The sequence below is a fragment of the Carlito syrichta genome, unplaced genomic scaffold, assembly GCF_000164805.1.
Source record: "Carlito syrichta isolate Samal-C Ts95f unplaced genomic scaffold, Tarsius_syrichta-2.0.1 Scaffold304046, whole genome shotgun sequence".
NCBI classification, from domain to species: domain Eukaryota; kingdom Metazoa; phylum Chordata; class Mammalia; order Primates; family Tarsiidae; genus Carlito; species Carlito syrichta.
In genome coordinates this window covers 102,411-115,716 of record NW_007248142.1, presented here as the reverse complement: position 1 = coordinate 115,716, position 13,306 = coordinate 102,411, and the positions used below count along the sequence as shown (strand labels likewise).

At 38.0% G+C, this 13,306-nt stretch overlaps 1 protein-coding gene across 1 annotated transcript in view; it reads right to left on the bottom strand.

Annotated features, from left to right (window-relative positions):
• Nucleotides 1-6,660: 6,660 nt before the first annotated feature.
• A2M (alpha-2-macroglobulin) overlaps nucleotides 6,661-13,306 on the bottom strand; it is a 51,172-nt gene continuing 44,526 nt past the window's right edge. The window contains exons 30-36 of the mRNA XM_008059433.2: nucleotides 11,935-12,153; nucleotides 11,634-11,761; nucleotides 10,485-10,575; nucleotides 9,960-10,028; nucleotides 7,708-7,810; nucleotides 7,181-7,222; nucleotides 6,661-6,791 (exon numbers count right to left, since the gene is read on the bottom strand). Coding sequence (XP_008057624.1) covers nucleotides 6,775-6,791; nucleotides 7,181-7,222; nucleotides 7,708-7,810; nucleotides 9,960-10,028; nucleotides 10,485-10,575; nucleotides 11,634-11,761; nucleotides 11,935-12,153 — 669 coding nt within the window. The 3' untranslated portion in view covers nucleotides 6,661-6,774. The remainder of the gene's footprint in view (nucleotides 6,792-7,180; nucleotides 7,223-7,707; nucleotides 7,811-9,959; nucleotides 10,029-10,484; nucleotides 10,576-11,633; nucleotides 11,762-11,934; nucleotides 12,154-13,306) is intronic.

Genomic DNA, 13,306 nt, shown 5'->3' with positions numbered 1-13,306 from the left:
TTCAGTCTGGGTGACAGTGAGACTCCAACTCAAAAAAAAAAAAAAAAAAATATGCTGCTAAATTTAGTTTGCTAATATTTTGTTGAGAATTTTTGCATCTATGTTCACAAGGGATATTGGTCTGTTTTCTTTTTTCTTCTAGTTTTTTGTTTTCAGGCTAAAGCTGATCTGATGGAATTAATTTGGGAGTATTTCCAGTGTTTCTACTTTCAGGAAGAGGCTGTAAAAAATTGATCCTATTTTTTTTTTTTTTGGTCTTACAGATGTGGTAGAACTCACCAGGGAAGCTATATGGCCCTAGGCTTTCTTTGTTGGGAGATTTTAGCAACTGATTCAATCTCCTTACTTGATATAGGCTTATTCAGATTTTTTATTTCTTCTTGAGTCTATTTTGGTAGTTTTTGTGTTTCAAGGATATTTTTCATTTTATCTGTGTTATTGAATTTGTTGACATATAGCTGTTCATAGTATTCTCTAATCATCCTTTTTATTTCTGTGAAGTCAATAGAGTGTTTCCTTGTTCATCTCTGATTTTATTAATTTGTGTCTTCTTTCTTTTTTCTATGTTGATTTTGATAAAGATTTACCAAATGTGTTGATCTATTAAAAAACCAACTTTTGGTTTTGTAGATTTTCTTTGTGGCTTTTTATTTCATTTGTCTCCACTCTAATCTTTATTTTTTTATTTTGCTATCTTTGCATTTAATTTGCTTTTCTCCCTCATTCTTTAAGGTATATAGTTAAGTTATTGATTTAGGGGTAGTCTATTATTTCCATAATGGTTAAAAATAAACAAATATGTAAATGTCAACTCTTGGACCAATAATCCAGTGTGCACCTGCATTCTGGGGCAGTGGTAGGAAATTGTTAGACAACGAAAGGCAAATACAACAAAGGAAATTAAAAAATAAAGATAAAAACTCAAAAGGTGTATGTGTGATATGATTCTGAGGGTCAAATTACATATACTACTATGTTTGTTTGTCAGTGTTTTATCACTATCTTCAAGCTGTTCAAAAAATCTCAAATACTCTTTTTCTTCTTTTGAGTTTTTATAGTATGTAACTTTAGTCTTGTGTGAACTTTGTTGTTTTAATTAAAGCCTTTTTTTCTTTAATTTTTCAACAGCTCAGTAGTGAAGATGCATATCTAAATGGTCCTTAGGGTTTTTTTGTTCATTCTTTATACAATAATAACCCAGACAGAGTGATAAGCCTTCCCAACTTCTAGTTTAGTTTCTTACAGAAAGTTACACTTTTTCCATGCTTAATTGATAATTTACCTAGTCTTGCTCAAATGTCAAATGTTGTGAACAGGTCATAGTAAGTACCAAATAGCTTATTTGGTAGTAATTTAGAAGTTTCCAGTCATGTGGCGTTCAGAATTAAACGTGAATCAGAGTAACTTGGAAAGCTTGTTGCTGGGACATAACCACACAGTTTCTTATTCAGTAAGTCTAGGATGGGGTTTATAATTTGCATTTGTAACATTATTTTTGTTGCTGATGGTCCAGAGACCAAACTTTGAAAATCACTGCTCTACAATATTTTAGCCTATTAACATATCTCGATTACCATTTATTTCACCAATGAGAACTCATTTACAACCATTAGGCTGAATAAAAGCCATTACTTTCACAAATGAAATCAATATGTTTCGTTAATTTCACTGATGTACGTGTAAAGCTTCTATGATCGATGTGATATAAAGATAATTGAAGTGGGACCTCTGATTAGATCAGCGATTCTCAAGTCCTGCTAAAGGGAAATCTCACCTGGGGATATTTTGATAGGTATACACATTTCCACTCCAAACCTATTAAATCAGACTCTGCTAGTAGGACCAGGCATCATTACAAGGGGGGAACCCAACAAATCCTGGAATTTATTCATAAAAATTGTATATTTATTCTTACATGTTTAAACTTCAGTCACCTTCAAAGTACTGTTTGATGCAATGCTTACTATTGTCTTACTTACCTATTGAGACAATTTTTCCCACTGTTCAAAAGTTTTGAATTTGTCAGTTTTGATGCCTTGCAGTGCTTTTGTTGCTTTTTGTTTTACCTCTTCCACATCAGCAAAGTGTTTCCCTTTGAGGATTTTTTCCTTGAGGGAAACAAACAACAAAATGTTGCTTGGGGAGAGTCGGGTAAACAGGGAGGGTGAGGCATGAGGTTATGTCATTTTTGGTCAAAAACTGCTGAAGACTCAGCTTGGTGTGGGTAGGTGTGCCACAGATTGGCCATCATGAAATGGGCAAATGTGTTGAAAGAATGTCCAAAAAAATTTTACTGAAGCTGAACACAGCTTCTCACAATGGTAGCAGGTACACTGATGCTGATGGATTCTTAGAAACTTACCTAGCGGGGAATGTCTGTTACTACAAGGGGCCTGCCCTCCAAAAAACAATTTCTTTTTTTGCACTCTCCCCTTATTTTTTAAAAACTCTGCAAATGATCCTGCTGGGTAGGATTGCTGGCCACTGGTTTAGAAGCTGATCATACCTAGACTATGAATATTAATTATTGATTAGATTAATCACTTGCCCATAAAACGGTGGTTCTCTCTCTCTGTCTCTCTCTCTCTTTTTTTTTTTTTGAGTTGGAGTCTCACTCTGTCGCCCAGACTGGAGCGCAGTGGCCGCTCCCGGTCACTGCAGCCTCCACCTGCTGGGCTCCGGCGATCCTTCCGCCTCAGCCTTCCAAGTCGCTGGAACGACAGGCGCGTGCTACCACGCCTGGCTAATTTTTTGATTTATTGTAGAGATGAGGTCTCGCTGCCCAGGCGGGTCTCGAACCCGCGGGCTCAGGCAGTCCACTCACCTCAGCCTCCCAAAGGTGCGGGATTACAGGCTGAGCCCGGCTGTCTCTCTCTCTTTCTATAGTGATAGTGTCTGGTTATGTTGACCAGGCTATTCTTGAAATCTTGGGCTTAAGTGATCCTCCTGCCTCAGACTTCTGAGTAGTTGAGATTATAGGCATGTGCCACCATGCTTACCTTAGTGGTTTTCATTCTTGTTTGTACATTGGAATTACTTTTCAGAAAAATACTGCTGCCTAGGCCCCACCCAGATCAATTAAACCAATTGAAGTTGAATATGTGGGCAAGGAACCATAGTATTAGTAAAACAAAACAAACATACCCTAGATATTGTTAGGTGATTCTGATGTGCAATCAAAACTGTGAATCTCTGCCCTAAAGTTCTAAAGAACTCAGTTCTCTTAAGGGTACATGAGAATCACTGAAGAGCTCATTAAATTGCCATGTTCCACCCACGATTTTTGATGCAGTGGCTCTGGGGGGGGGCCCTTGAATTAGAATTTCTATCAAGTTCACAGATCATGAAAAAAAAGTAAGTATTCTTTCTTTTTATATAAATTGGTAGGTACTGAATTCACTATTTCTTCTTAGTCTTAAACTTTTATTCATTGGTTTTTAGTTTAATTTTCAGCATGGAAAATATGTTCACATGGTTCAATGATCAAATAATTAAAATGGTATTCACTAAGTGGTCCTCTTCTCATTCTGAAAACTTTCACCTAGTTCTTCCTGTTTCTGTAGGTAGATAAACACTTTTTTAGTAGCTTTTTTTGTGTGGTATCCTTTTAGTCTTTATGTAAATGCAGAAAATCTGGGCACAATTTTTTCATTCCTCACTCTTTTATTACATAAAAGAGTCCATAGGCCGGGCTCGGTGGCTCAGCCTGTAATCCCAGCACTTTGGGAGGCCGAGGTGAGTGGATGGCCTGAGACCCGCCCGGTCAACTTGGCGAGACTTCATCTCTACAATAAATCAAAAAATCAGCCGGGCATGATAGCGCGCACCTGTAGTTCCAGCTACTTGGAAGGCTGAGGCGGAAGGAGCGCCAGAGCCCAGCAGGTCGAGGCTGCGGTGGCCGGGAGCGGCCACTTCACTCCAGCCTGGGTGACAGAGTGAGACTTCAACTCAAAAAACAAACAAACAAAAAAGAGTCCATATTATGTACCTTGTTTTGTGCTTTCCCTTTTTCTTTTAATGATAAAATCCTGGAGGTAGTTATGTATCAACATGTAGAGTATGTCCTTATTCTGTTTTTAGCCATGCGTTTTGCTATTGTTTAGTTGTTTCTATGCTATCATGTCCTGAATTCTTACTCACATAGTGAATTGTTATGCACTAATCTTCTGGATTAACTCTTGATTTATCAATAGGGTCTAGCGGAATTTAAAAGCCATTTATTCCTTCAAGGTAGACTCGAATATTTGACTTTTTCACTTTGAATCCCTGTCATAACAAACCAATATTCTCTGAGGCAAACAGATCACTTTATTATAGTTCAAAAAAATTCAAACTCTTCATAGAAATGGTCTCTCATTTCCTGTCATGTATCCATATACTTTTATAGAAAGAGTGGATCTCAGTTTGCAAAATCAGATATAGAATACATCTTTTAAAAATCCTACCAAATTTTAATTTCAGTATTTCCATGCCACCATGCTGGTGTGAAATTCACTTTTAGTTGTAATCAGGCCCCTTCTTCAGGATTGCATCTGAATTTGGATATGATACCTCAAAAGTTGAGAAGGTCATTGTATCTCCTGTCCCTTGTAGCAATGAATAGTTTGTAGCACCTATCATGTAGTGTTATAATTACCCAAATATGCATTTTTACTTTTTCTCTTCTGTGAGTTTTTCTAAAGAAGGAGCCTTATTTTATTTAATTTTGTGTCATAGCATAGAATATCGTGCCTCGCAGATAGTAGTCGTCAGTTAATATTTCAGGAATGAGACCAGGCGCAGTGGCTCACGCCTATAATCCCAGCACTTTGGGAGGTCAAGGTGAGAGGGTTTCCTGAGCCCGCAGGTTCGAGGCCAGCCTGGGCAACTTGGCAAGACCTCATCTCTACAATAAATCAAAAAATTAGCTGGGCATGGTGGTGTGTGCCTGTAGTTGAAAGGCTGAGGTGGAAGGATAACCTGAGTCCAGCAGGTTGAGCCTGCGGTGGCCAGGAGCATGCCACTGCCCTCTAGCCTGGGTGAAACTCCAACTCAAAAAAAACCAAAAAAACAAAAAAACTCAGGAATGAGTCTTCTTGGTCTGAGTGATTACAACTAATGATTTGCAACATGTATTCCCTTAAAATACATTTTCAATTATAATTTCCATTTGCACAAAGAAAAAAGGACTATAACTAAATGATAAAACTTATTAGAATCTTGTTGGCTTGTTTCCTGGGTTGCACTCTGATTTCTTTTATGTTCTAGCTTGACAATTTGATGACTAATTATAATATTTATTAAACTCTAGAATGTGTTTTTCTTCTTGGCCTTCTTGTCTGAGGTGGGTCAGAGAGGCAGCATGGTTTGAAGTTAAAAACACAGACTTGGAAGCCAGACTTATTGGTATTGAATTCTGGTTTTGCCACTTATTGAGAACTTTGGGCAAATGACATCTCTCTGTGCCTCCATTTCCTCATTTGTTGATAGAGTTGATGTGTTAATATCTGTGTGGTGCTTAGAGTGTAACCTAGCACAAAAGTGATAGCTTTTATTTTTTATTTTTGCCCAGCCTGGAGATAGAACTAAGGAGTCCTTGAACTTCAAAGTTCTTTCAAGTTCTTATACTGTCACACTTACTTTCTGTATTGTCATTTTGGTGCCAAATGAAGCCTAGGATTCCTAGGACTGCCCTGTGAGAATCTTTTGGCTCTGAATCCTCCTGTCTTAACCTCTTTCCTACTTCTTCCCGAAAACTTCTGAAGCTTCTGCTTCCCCTTCCATATAATGGAAGTATATACGGTACTACATACTGCAAGGAAAATAAAATATTAAAAAAAATGAAATTAAAAAGACTTGGAGACTAGATAACATGAGAGCTCTGATTTCTGCATCTGAATATCTCTTTGACTTTATGTCTATCCTTCTACCCTGGTTTAAATTTCCAGAAGAAAAATGCTCCTATGGAATACTCCTATTTTGAGTCATGCATATGCTTTCTTCTGAGAAAGTTTGCTTCTGCATGTACCATCCCGTCAAAATTTTCAGTCTATAATCCATTATTGAATCGGAGACTCAAGGTTAACCAACTGATCACTCTCATCAGTCAGTAGCAGATTTAGGTCTAATGTAGGACACACAAGTCCCAATTCATGTCAAAACCCAATTAATTATGCCTCCCAATATGACTTATTCAACTTTGTATTTCATACTTCTTTTTAATATGAAAAGTCTTTTCTGGTCAAGTCAGTCTTTTTTAGAGACAGGCTCTTGCTCTGACATGTAAGCTGGAGAGCAGCTGCATGATCATAGCTCACTGCATCCTTGAACTCCTGGGCTCAAGCGTTCTTCCTGCCTCAGCTTCCCAAGTAGCTGGGACTATAGGTGTGAGTCACCATACCTGGCCCAGTCTTTCATTTTCTTATAAAAATTCACTGTTTGGTTTTTTCTTAGGGTATTTCAATAACTGAACACACTTTACACTCTCCTAGTACATAACTCAATACTTTCTGTTTTTCCCTGCAACTCCTACATATATGTACTCAGGCCAACATCGCTGTATCATTTTTCATACTCTGAAGTTCCTCAGACCTTGTTTGCTATTACTTTTTGACTTGCATTCTATTGGGAATTATACATAAATATAAAAATGTGCATTGAATGAATAAGGAAACGATGATAGAAATTGACCAAAAAAAGTTTATTCATCAAATCTTTGGAGATACAAAAACACTTGTCTTCTTTGGAGTCCTGAGAACAGTGACTTCAGCAAAGCAGTTTTTATTTACCTGGTTTTTAAGCATTTCCTTGATCTGTGATAGTGGAAAGAAGAGAAAATTAAGATGGTCTTGCAGTTTTTATTTACCTGGTCTTTAAGCATTTCCTTGATCTGTGATAGTGGAAAGAAGAGAAAATTAAGATGGACTTTCTTCCATGAGCAGAAAATATTCCTGCAGATCTGGGTAGCACAATGTCTAAAGAAACCTAATTAGTAAAGTGGGAAATGAAATCTGTTACAGATAATTACCCAGTAAACAATGTTATGAAATGTCTGAGGTTTGATTGACACAGTGAGTCTTTCCAATAAATGTGTTTTCTATAATAACATGTAGTGTGAGCAATATGTCTATAAAAAACAGCCAAGATTTTGTGACGGTGGGGATCTGAGAACAGGCATTTTGAAGGACTGTGAATTGCTTACCTTTGCTGCAAGGAGCACTGTATTCAGCAACTGCAAACTCATCTGATAAAAAAAATCATTACATGAAGTGAGAAAGAAAGCCAACATTTGAGGGATATAGGCCAAGGAAGGAATCTTGGTTGTGGGAGAAACTTTATTGTATTAGAAATGTCAGCATCATTCCTCTGATGTGTTGCTTGCTGCCTGATATTACCCTTCCAAATGTAATGTGTTATATTTTCTTTTATCTCAGACTCCTGAGGGGCACTTCAGATGTGCTGCTTACTTAAATCTCGATCTTGTCTACAGTTGATTTATCTGATGAAAAGGGAACTAAATACCCTACAGGCGTTTTGTGTTAGTCGTTGATATATTTAAAATGTAAGTAGTTCCTACAATGTGTGTATAGAAAGAGGAGAATCAGACTTGATAGAGACAAAATTAAGCAATAAGAGCATTTAATGTAATACCTCACCCTAACCCATCTCTCAAATCTAAATTTCTGTGATCAGGACTTTAATTTTTATGTGAAAATCACTCACACTTACCTGTCTCATAATAATCGTAGACTTTCACTACAGCTGGTTTCAGATCCCTTACTGGAATATCTTGCTGAACTTTGAAGGACAAGCTCAGTGTCTGATTTGATACCTAGAAAGCAAAAGGCGATTAAACGACTTTCCAGGAAGCTTTCTCCTGTCTTTGAATAAGTATTCTTTTTTTAGGGGGGGAAAAAAACCTGTATCTACCAACAGCACACTACAGGGTTCTTAAATTGTGCAGAAATCCCTGAGTGGATGGAAATTCTCCAAATTATTTCTTAAATTACTAACACAACTCATACCTAATCAATTCCAGGATATGGTTCTGTTCATGGAGGTAAATAATCTATGTTTTTATTGATTAGCTATAAATATCCAGAAATTTGATTCAGTTTGAACTTTCCTGTATTGTAGAAACACTCAATATGTATTTTGTGAAGACTGAAATATTTAAAAGGTTGATCATTATAGCCTTGTTTAAGTTTCATAAAATGTATAAGTTATAATTCCCATCAATATATGTATGAATAAACTAGGCTATCATATATATCTATAAAATCAGATTGGTTTATTGTTAGACTGGTCTACCTAAAGATGTGGGGTACAATTCAGGGTTAGGTATACAAATGTTCATTATGCAGGTATCCTTGTTGATGAGGTGTATCTCCCTCACCCAGCAGATTCCCACTACTGCTAATCTTGCCACCCCCAGTCCCTAGCAATTTCCCACTACTGTCAATCCTTTTCTTTTCTTTTCTTTTCTTTTTTTTGAGTTGGAGTCTCACTCTGTCGCCCAGACCTGAGTGCAGTGGCCGCTCCCGGCCACCGCAGCCTCGACTTGCTGGGCTCCGGCGATCCTTCCACCTCAGCCTTCCAAGTAGCCAAAACTACAGGTTCATGCCCGGCTAATTTTTTATCTGTTGTAGAGATGAGGTCTCACCAAGTTGCCCAGGTGGGTCTCGAACCTGAGGACTCAGGCAATCCACCCACCTCAGCCTCCCAAAGGTGCGGGATTACAGGCTGAGCCACCGAGCCCGGCTTCAATCTTTTCTTATAGTATTCCAATAATTATTTAAGGTCCACTTATGGATGAGAACTTGTGATACTCAGTTATTTCTGTGATAGATAACTCAGTATTATAGACTCTAAGTTGCTGTGAAGTTCATAATTTTGTCTTTCTTTATGGCTGCATTGTGTATAGGTACCACTTTTTTTTATCCGTGGACTGGTCTTATTTAATGGTCTGAGTTCTCACAAAGATTGACAGTATTTTCCCCTTTTATATTGTTGATGAGGAAGCTGATATAATAATTGACTAATCACAATGGTTACTTCCTTACTTCCTTAAATACGGTTACACAGTATTTTTAAAATAACTTGTAGACATAATAAACACATTTTGTGAAGAATTTCTTTCTCATGGAGCCTTTAAAGCACAAATATCACAACATGACAATCCATTTCTACTCATAATCTCAGGCAAAATATAAATAAAGGAGAGAACACTCACTGGAATTAATATTAGGATTCTCCAATTTCTAGCATGGCAGTGATTTTCTAAATGCATTCATGTTCCCTTAGAGGGACTGTTTTTTAAAAAAAATTTTATTATAAAGATGTGGGGTACAATTCAGGGTTAGGTATACAAACGTTGATTATGCAGGGACCCTTGTTGGTGAGGTATGCCCCTCCCTTCCCTAGCAGTTTCCCACAACTGCCAATCCCACACCCCCTCCCCTGATAGTTTCCCACTACTGTCAATCCCTTTCTTTTTTTTTTTTTTTTTTGAGTTGGGGTCTCACTCTGTCGCCCAGACTGGAGTGCAGTGGCCGCTCCCGGCCACCACAGCCTCGACCTTCTGGGCTCCGGTGATCCTTCCGCCTCAGCCTTCCAAGTAGCTGGAACTACAGGCATGCACTACCATGCCCGGCTGATTTTTGATTTATTGTAGAGATGAGGTCTCGCCAAGTTGCCCAGGCGGGTCTCGAACCCGCGGGCTCAGGCAATCCACTCGCCTCGGCCTCCCAAAGTGCTGGGATTACAGGCTGAGCCACCGAGCCTGGCCAATCCCTTTCTTATAGTATTATAATTATTCAAGTTCTGCTTATGAATGAGAACATATGGTACTCTGTTCTTTGTTTCTGTGATAGATCACTGAGTGTGATTTTCTGCAACTAGATTGGTAGGGTGTCTCATCCAGATGTTTCCTTAAAGAGATTATCTAATTTTTTTTGTAGCTGGATTGGCAGGGCTCTCACCTCATCCAGGTAAATCAATACATGGTTGTTGCTGACTTCTGTCCGACTCACATGGTCAAATGTTTCGAGCTGAAGAAAATGAAGACATCACAAATGTTAAATAGATGAAAGCTCTAGGGGATCCAGGGAAAAAAGATTTATTATTTCCAAAATAAGCTTAAGGGTAAAATTGTTTTCAAATGAGTTCTGTAAGTGAAATCATAATGTAGTAAAATTAAAAATGAAAGGCAATTTGGATAAAATGTTTGATATTAGCATGACACCTGATCTTAGTTGACTTATCTGAAGGAAAGAGCACTTAGCAGGAACCTGCTGACAGTTTTTTTTTTTTTTTTCTAGTAGTCATGGCTCCCAGCACAGTTCTCTGCACATGCTGGGCACTTATCACTAAATTATATTTCTTAAGTTTGTAGATAGCATAGGCTTTGATAGAGGTTGATTTAACAGTATCTTAATATTAGTACTGTCTTAGTCTGGGGATACATACAACAGTTAGTAAGGGTATCTAGGCTTATAATAACCCACCATTTTCACTGTTGGTTTCAGGGGAATGAAGCCAGAGACCATCTTGACATCAGCAATCGCCATGTTGGAGGCAGGACGGCTCCCGGTATAACTGAAGATCCAGTGAGGAAGGAATTAGGATTTTCTGTGTTATTAAATATTCCCTTTGTCCAGGTCCACATTAAACACTCAATAGCTCTAAAAGGTACATGTGATTCTTCTAAGTTGATACAATAAAACTCTCAGTGATGGGTTTACATTGTCCAGTCTCTGCCTCCAGAATCTATTATTGTCCGACCACATTATTTAAAGGGTAATAATTCCCCTCAATAAAAACTGAATAAAGAATATTATCCCTCGCCTCTGACCCGAATTCCTTCTAATGCTATACAACCCTATATTAGTCTTGCTTTATTCAGGATAGAGATGAAGATTGGTTGTGCATAGAATTTTTAGAAAGCCTGTTAAAGCCAGAGAAACTAGACCCTACTCCAGACCCAATGAAACAGAATTTCAAGTGTGTAAGTGCTGAGGATCTGCATTTTAAGAAAACTCTGCAAGTGATGCATGGACTTGTGACTGCTAATCTATGCCAGTCACTTCTTATATCAACCTTATCCTAACATTTTCCTTGAATAGTATCCCCAGCCAAGTTACAATATTCTTGTGGACAGATTTGGCATAAGCCTTGTGGCTATTTGAATACTGATGCATATATATCTTCCCCAAATTGATTGTCCTGTAGATGACCTGAGATTTATTAATTGCCAATAGGAATTCTAACTAAAGAGTTGGTGTTTGCTTTTATTCAAACTTTTAGGAAATTCTTCATCTCTGTCCTGAATAAATCAAGAATAATATAGGGTTTCTACAGCATTAGAAGGAATTCAGGTCAGAGGCAAGGGATAATATTCTTTATTTAGCTTTTATTGAGGGGAATTATTACCCTTTAAATAATGTGGTTGGACAATAATGGATTCTGGAGGCAGAGACTGGACAATGTAAACCCCATCACTGAGAGTTTTATTGTATCAACTTAAAAGAATACATAGCTTTTTCAATAAATGCAGTGCAAACATTTAGTGTCATACTGCTTTGCTTAATGAGGAGTTTCAGTAGGAAAACTGACCGTTAGTCGAAGAACTAGGTGATAGAGTCAGAAGGTCTTACCTGACATTCAGGGAGATCTGGAAGCCGGTGTAGGCTTTGGGTCCATCACAAGTGTGGGGCAGAGTCTGTACCTCTAAAGCAAATGGGAACTCTTCCTTTTCTGGGAGAACATTGTACTTCAAGGATGTCTGTGAAACATTAAAGACAAAATCTGTTTTTTACCTTTTCCCAGAATTCCTCTCAACTCTTTTTCTGATTTTTCCATCTTGTGTGCTGAGTTAGGGCTTTCCTTTGAGAGGAGTTACTGTCCTCCTCTGTCCTCTGTTCTCATCTGCTGCCCAAGGGTAGACACATGTCTCACCTGGAGGTAGACACATCCTTCCCCTGTCACTTTTGCACTGTATTCCCCAGGCAGCTCTGGCAATGAGACCTGCTGTAGTAACAGGCGGTTGTTGTTGTCCACTTGGAATTTTGTGGAAAATGTTCCTGAAGACTGGACGGTCACTTGTGCAGCCTTCCCGGTCCTGGTAAACGTGGCTGCTCCATATTTGGACAAAGCATGGAGAGCCACCACTGTGTCCTGGAAGAGATGAGTGACAGAACCAACTTAGGTATGATCAATCTTTGAGGGCTGAGGTATTTTCCAAAGGCGCAAGTGAGCTGTCACAAAATGGCTTTAGTTTCCTGTTTCCCTCACTACTTAAACATTGGTGCTTTAATTTCAAAACTGATTCTAATCTTTAAATGGAGGACAGAACCATAATATTCACAAAGCTACTTTGGACTATATGCCCCAGACGTTTATTTTATTTATCAGAAAATGGATCATTTTCCTTCTATAAGTATACGTGGGATATGAAATGTGAAAAATATTACATGGATGGGAATCATTAATTGGCATCACCTATTTGCCTAGCAAGTCTTTTGTGACAGTGGTCGCATCTGCTATCACCCAACCAAAGTTCAGTCTGGCTATCTCCCCCAGCTAAACGCTATTCTGTTGCTGAGTTCATTGCCCTGAGATAAGGCAGGTTCTTTTTAGCCACGAGCAAGGTCATGCTTCAGTTTCTCCAAAGGACATAAAAGATAAATATCATAATTGTTTTTTATTTAGTGACATTTTTATTTGGCTTTCTCTTTTTTTGTTGGACTATTTCTTGTGTGCAGTGGATTCCCCCTGGTGTGCCGTGTTCTCAGTACTTATCAATATTGAACCCAGATGACATTCTTCAAATAATAGATTTCTAAGAAACGAATAACTTTCTAACAAAATTATTTAGCTTTTTTCACTCATATGAACAAATAAGAGATTAAATACAATGGCAAAAGGATGAGATGCCAATCTGTCACATCCCCCTATCTTTTAGGTTGTATAAGCAAACACAGAAATTCCTTGAAGATAAAACTTTCTGCTGTGTACATATGTATGAATTATTTATTTTTTACTTTTTTATATATTTCATTTTGTTTTAAAGCTGTGGGGTACAATTCAGGATTAGGTATACATGAGGACATCGTACAGGTAGAGCTTGGGCTTCTCTTTGGTCCCCACTTTGCCTGGTTTGAGATCCTGAATTGTTTAGATACATGATTATGCAGTTAGATTTAGAGTTGGATGTTTAAAGACAGTTCTTCATGCTTCTGGTGAATAAATGTTTGTGTTTTAAGAGTGGATGAAGAAGAATAAAATGTGTTCACCTTAAAAGAAGCTTGTTAAGGGAAACCTAAGAATG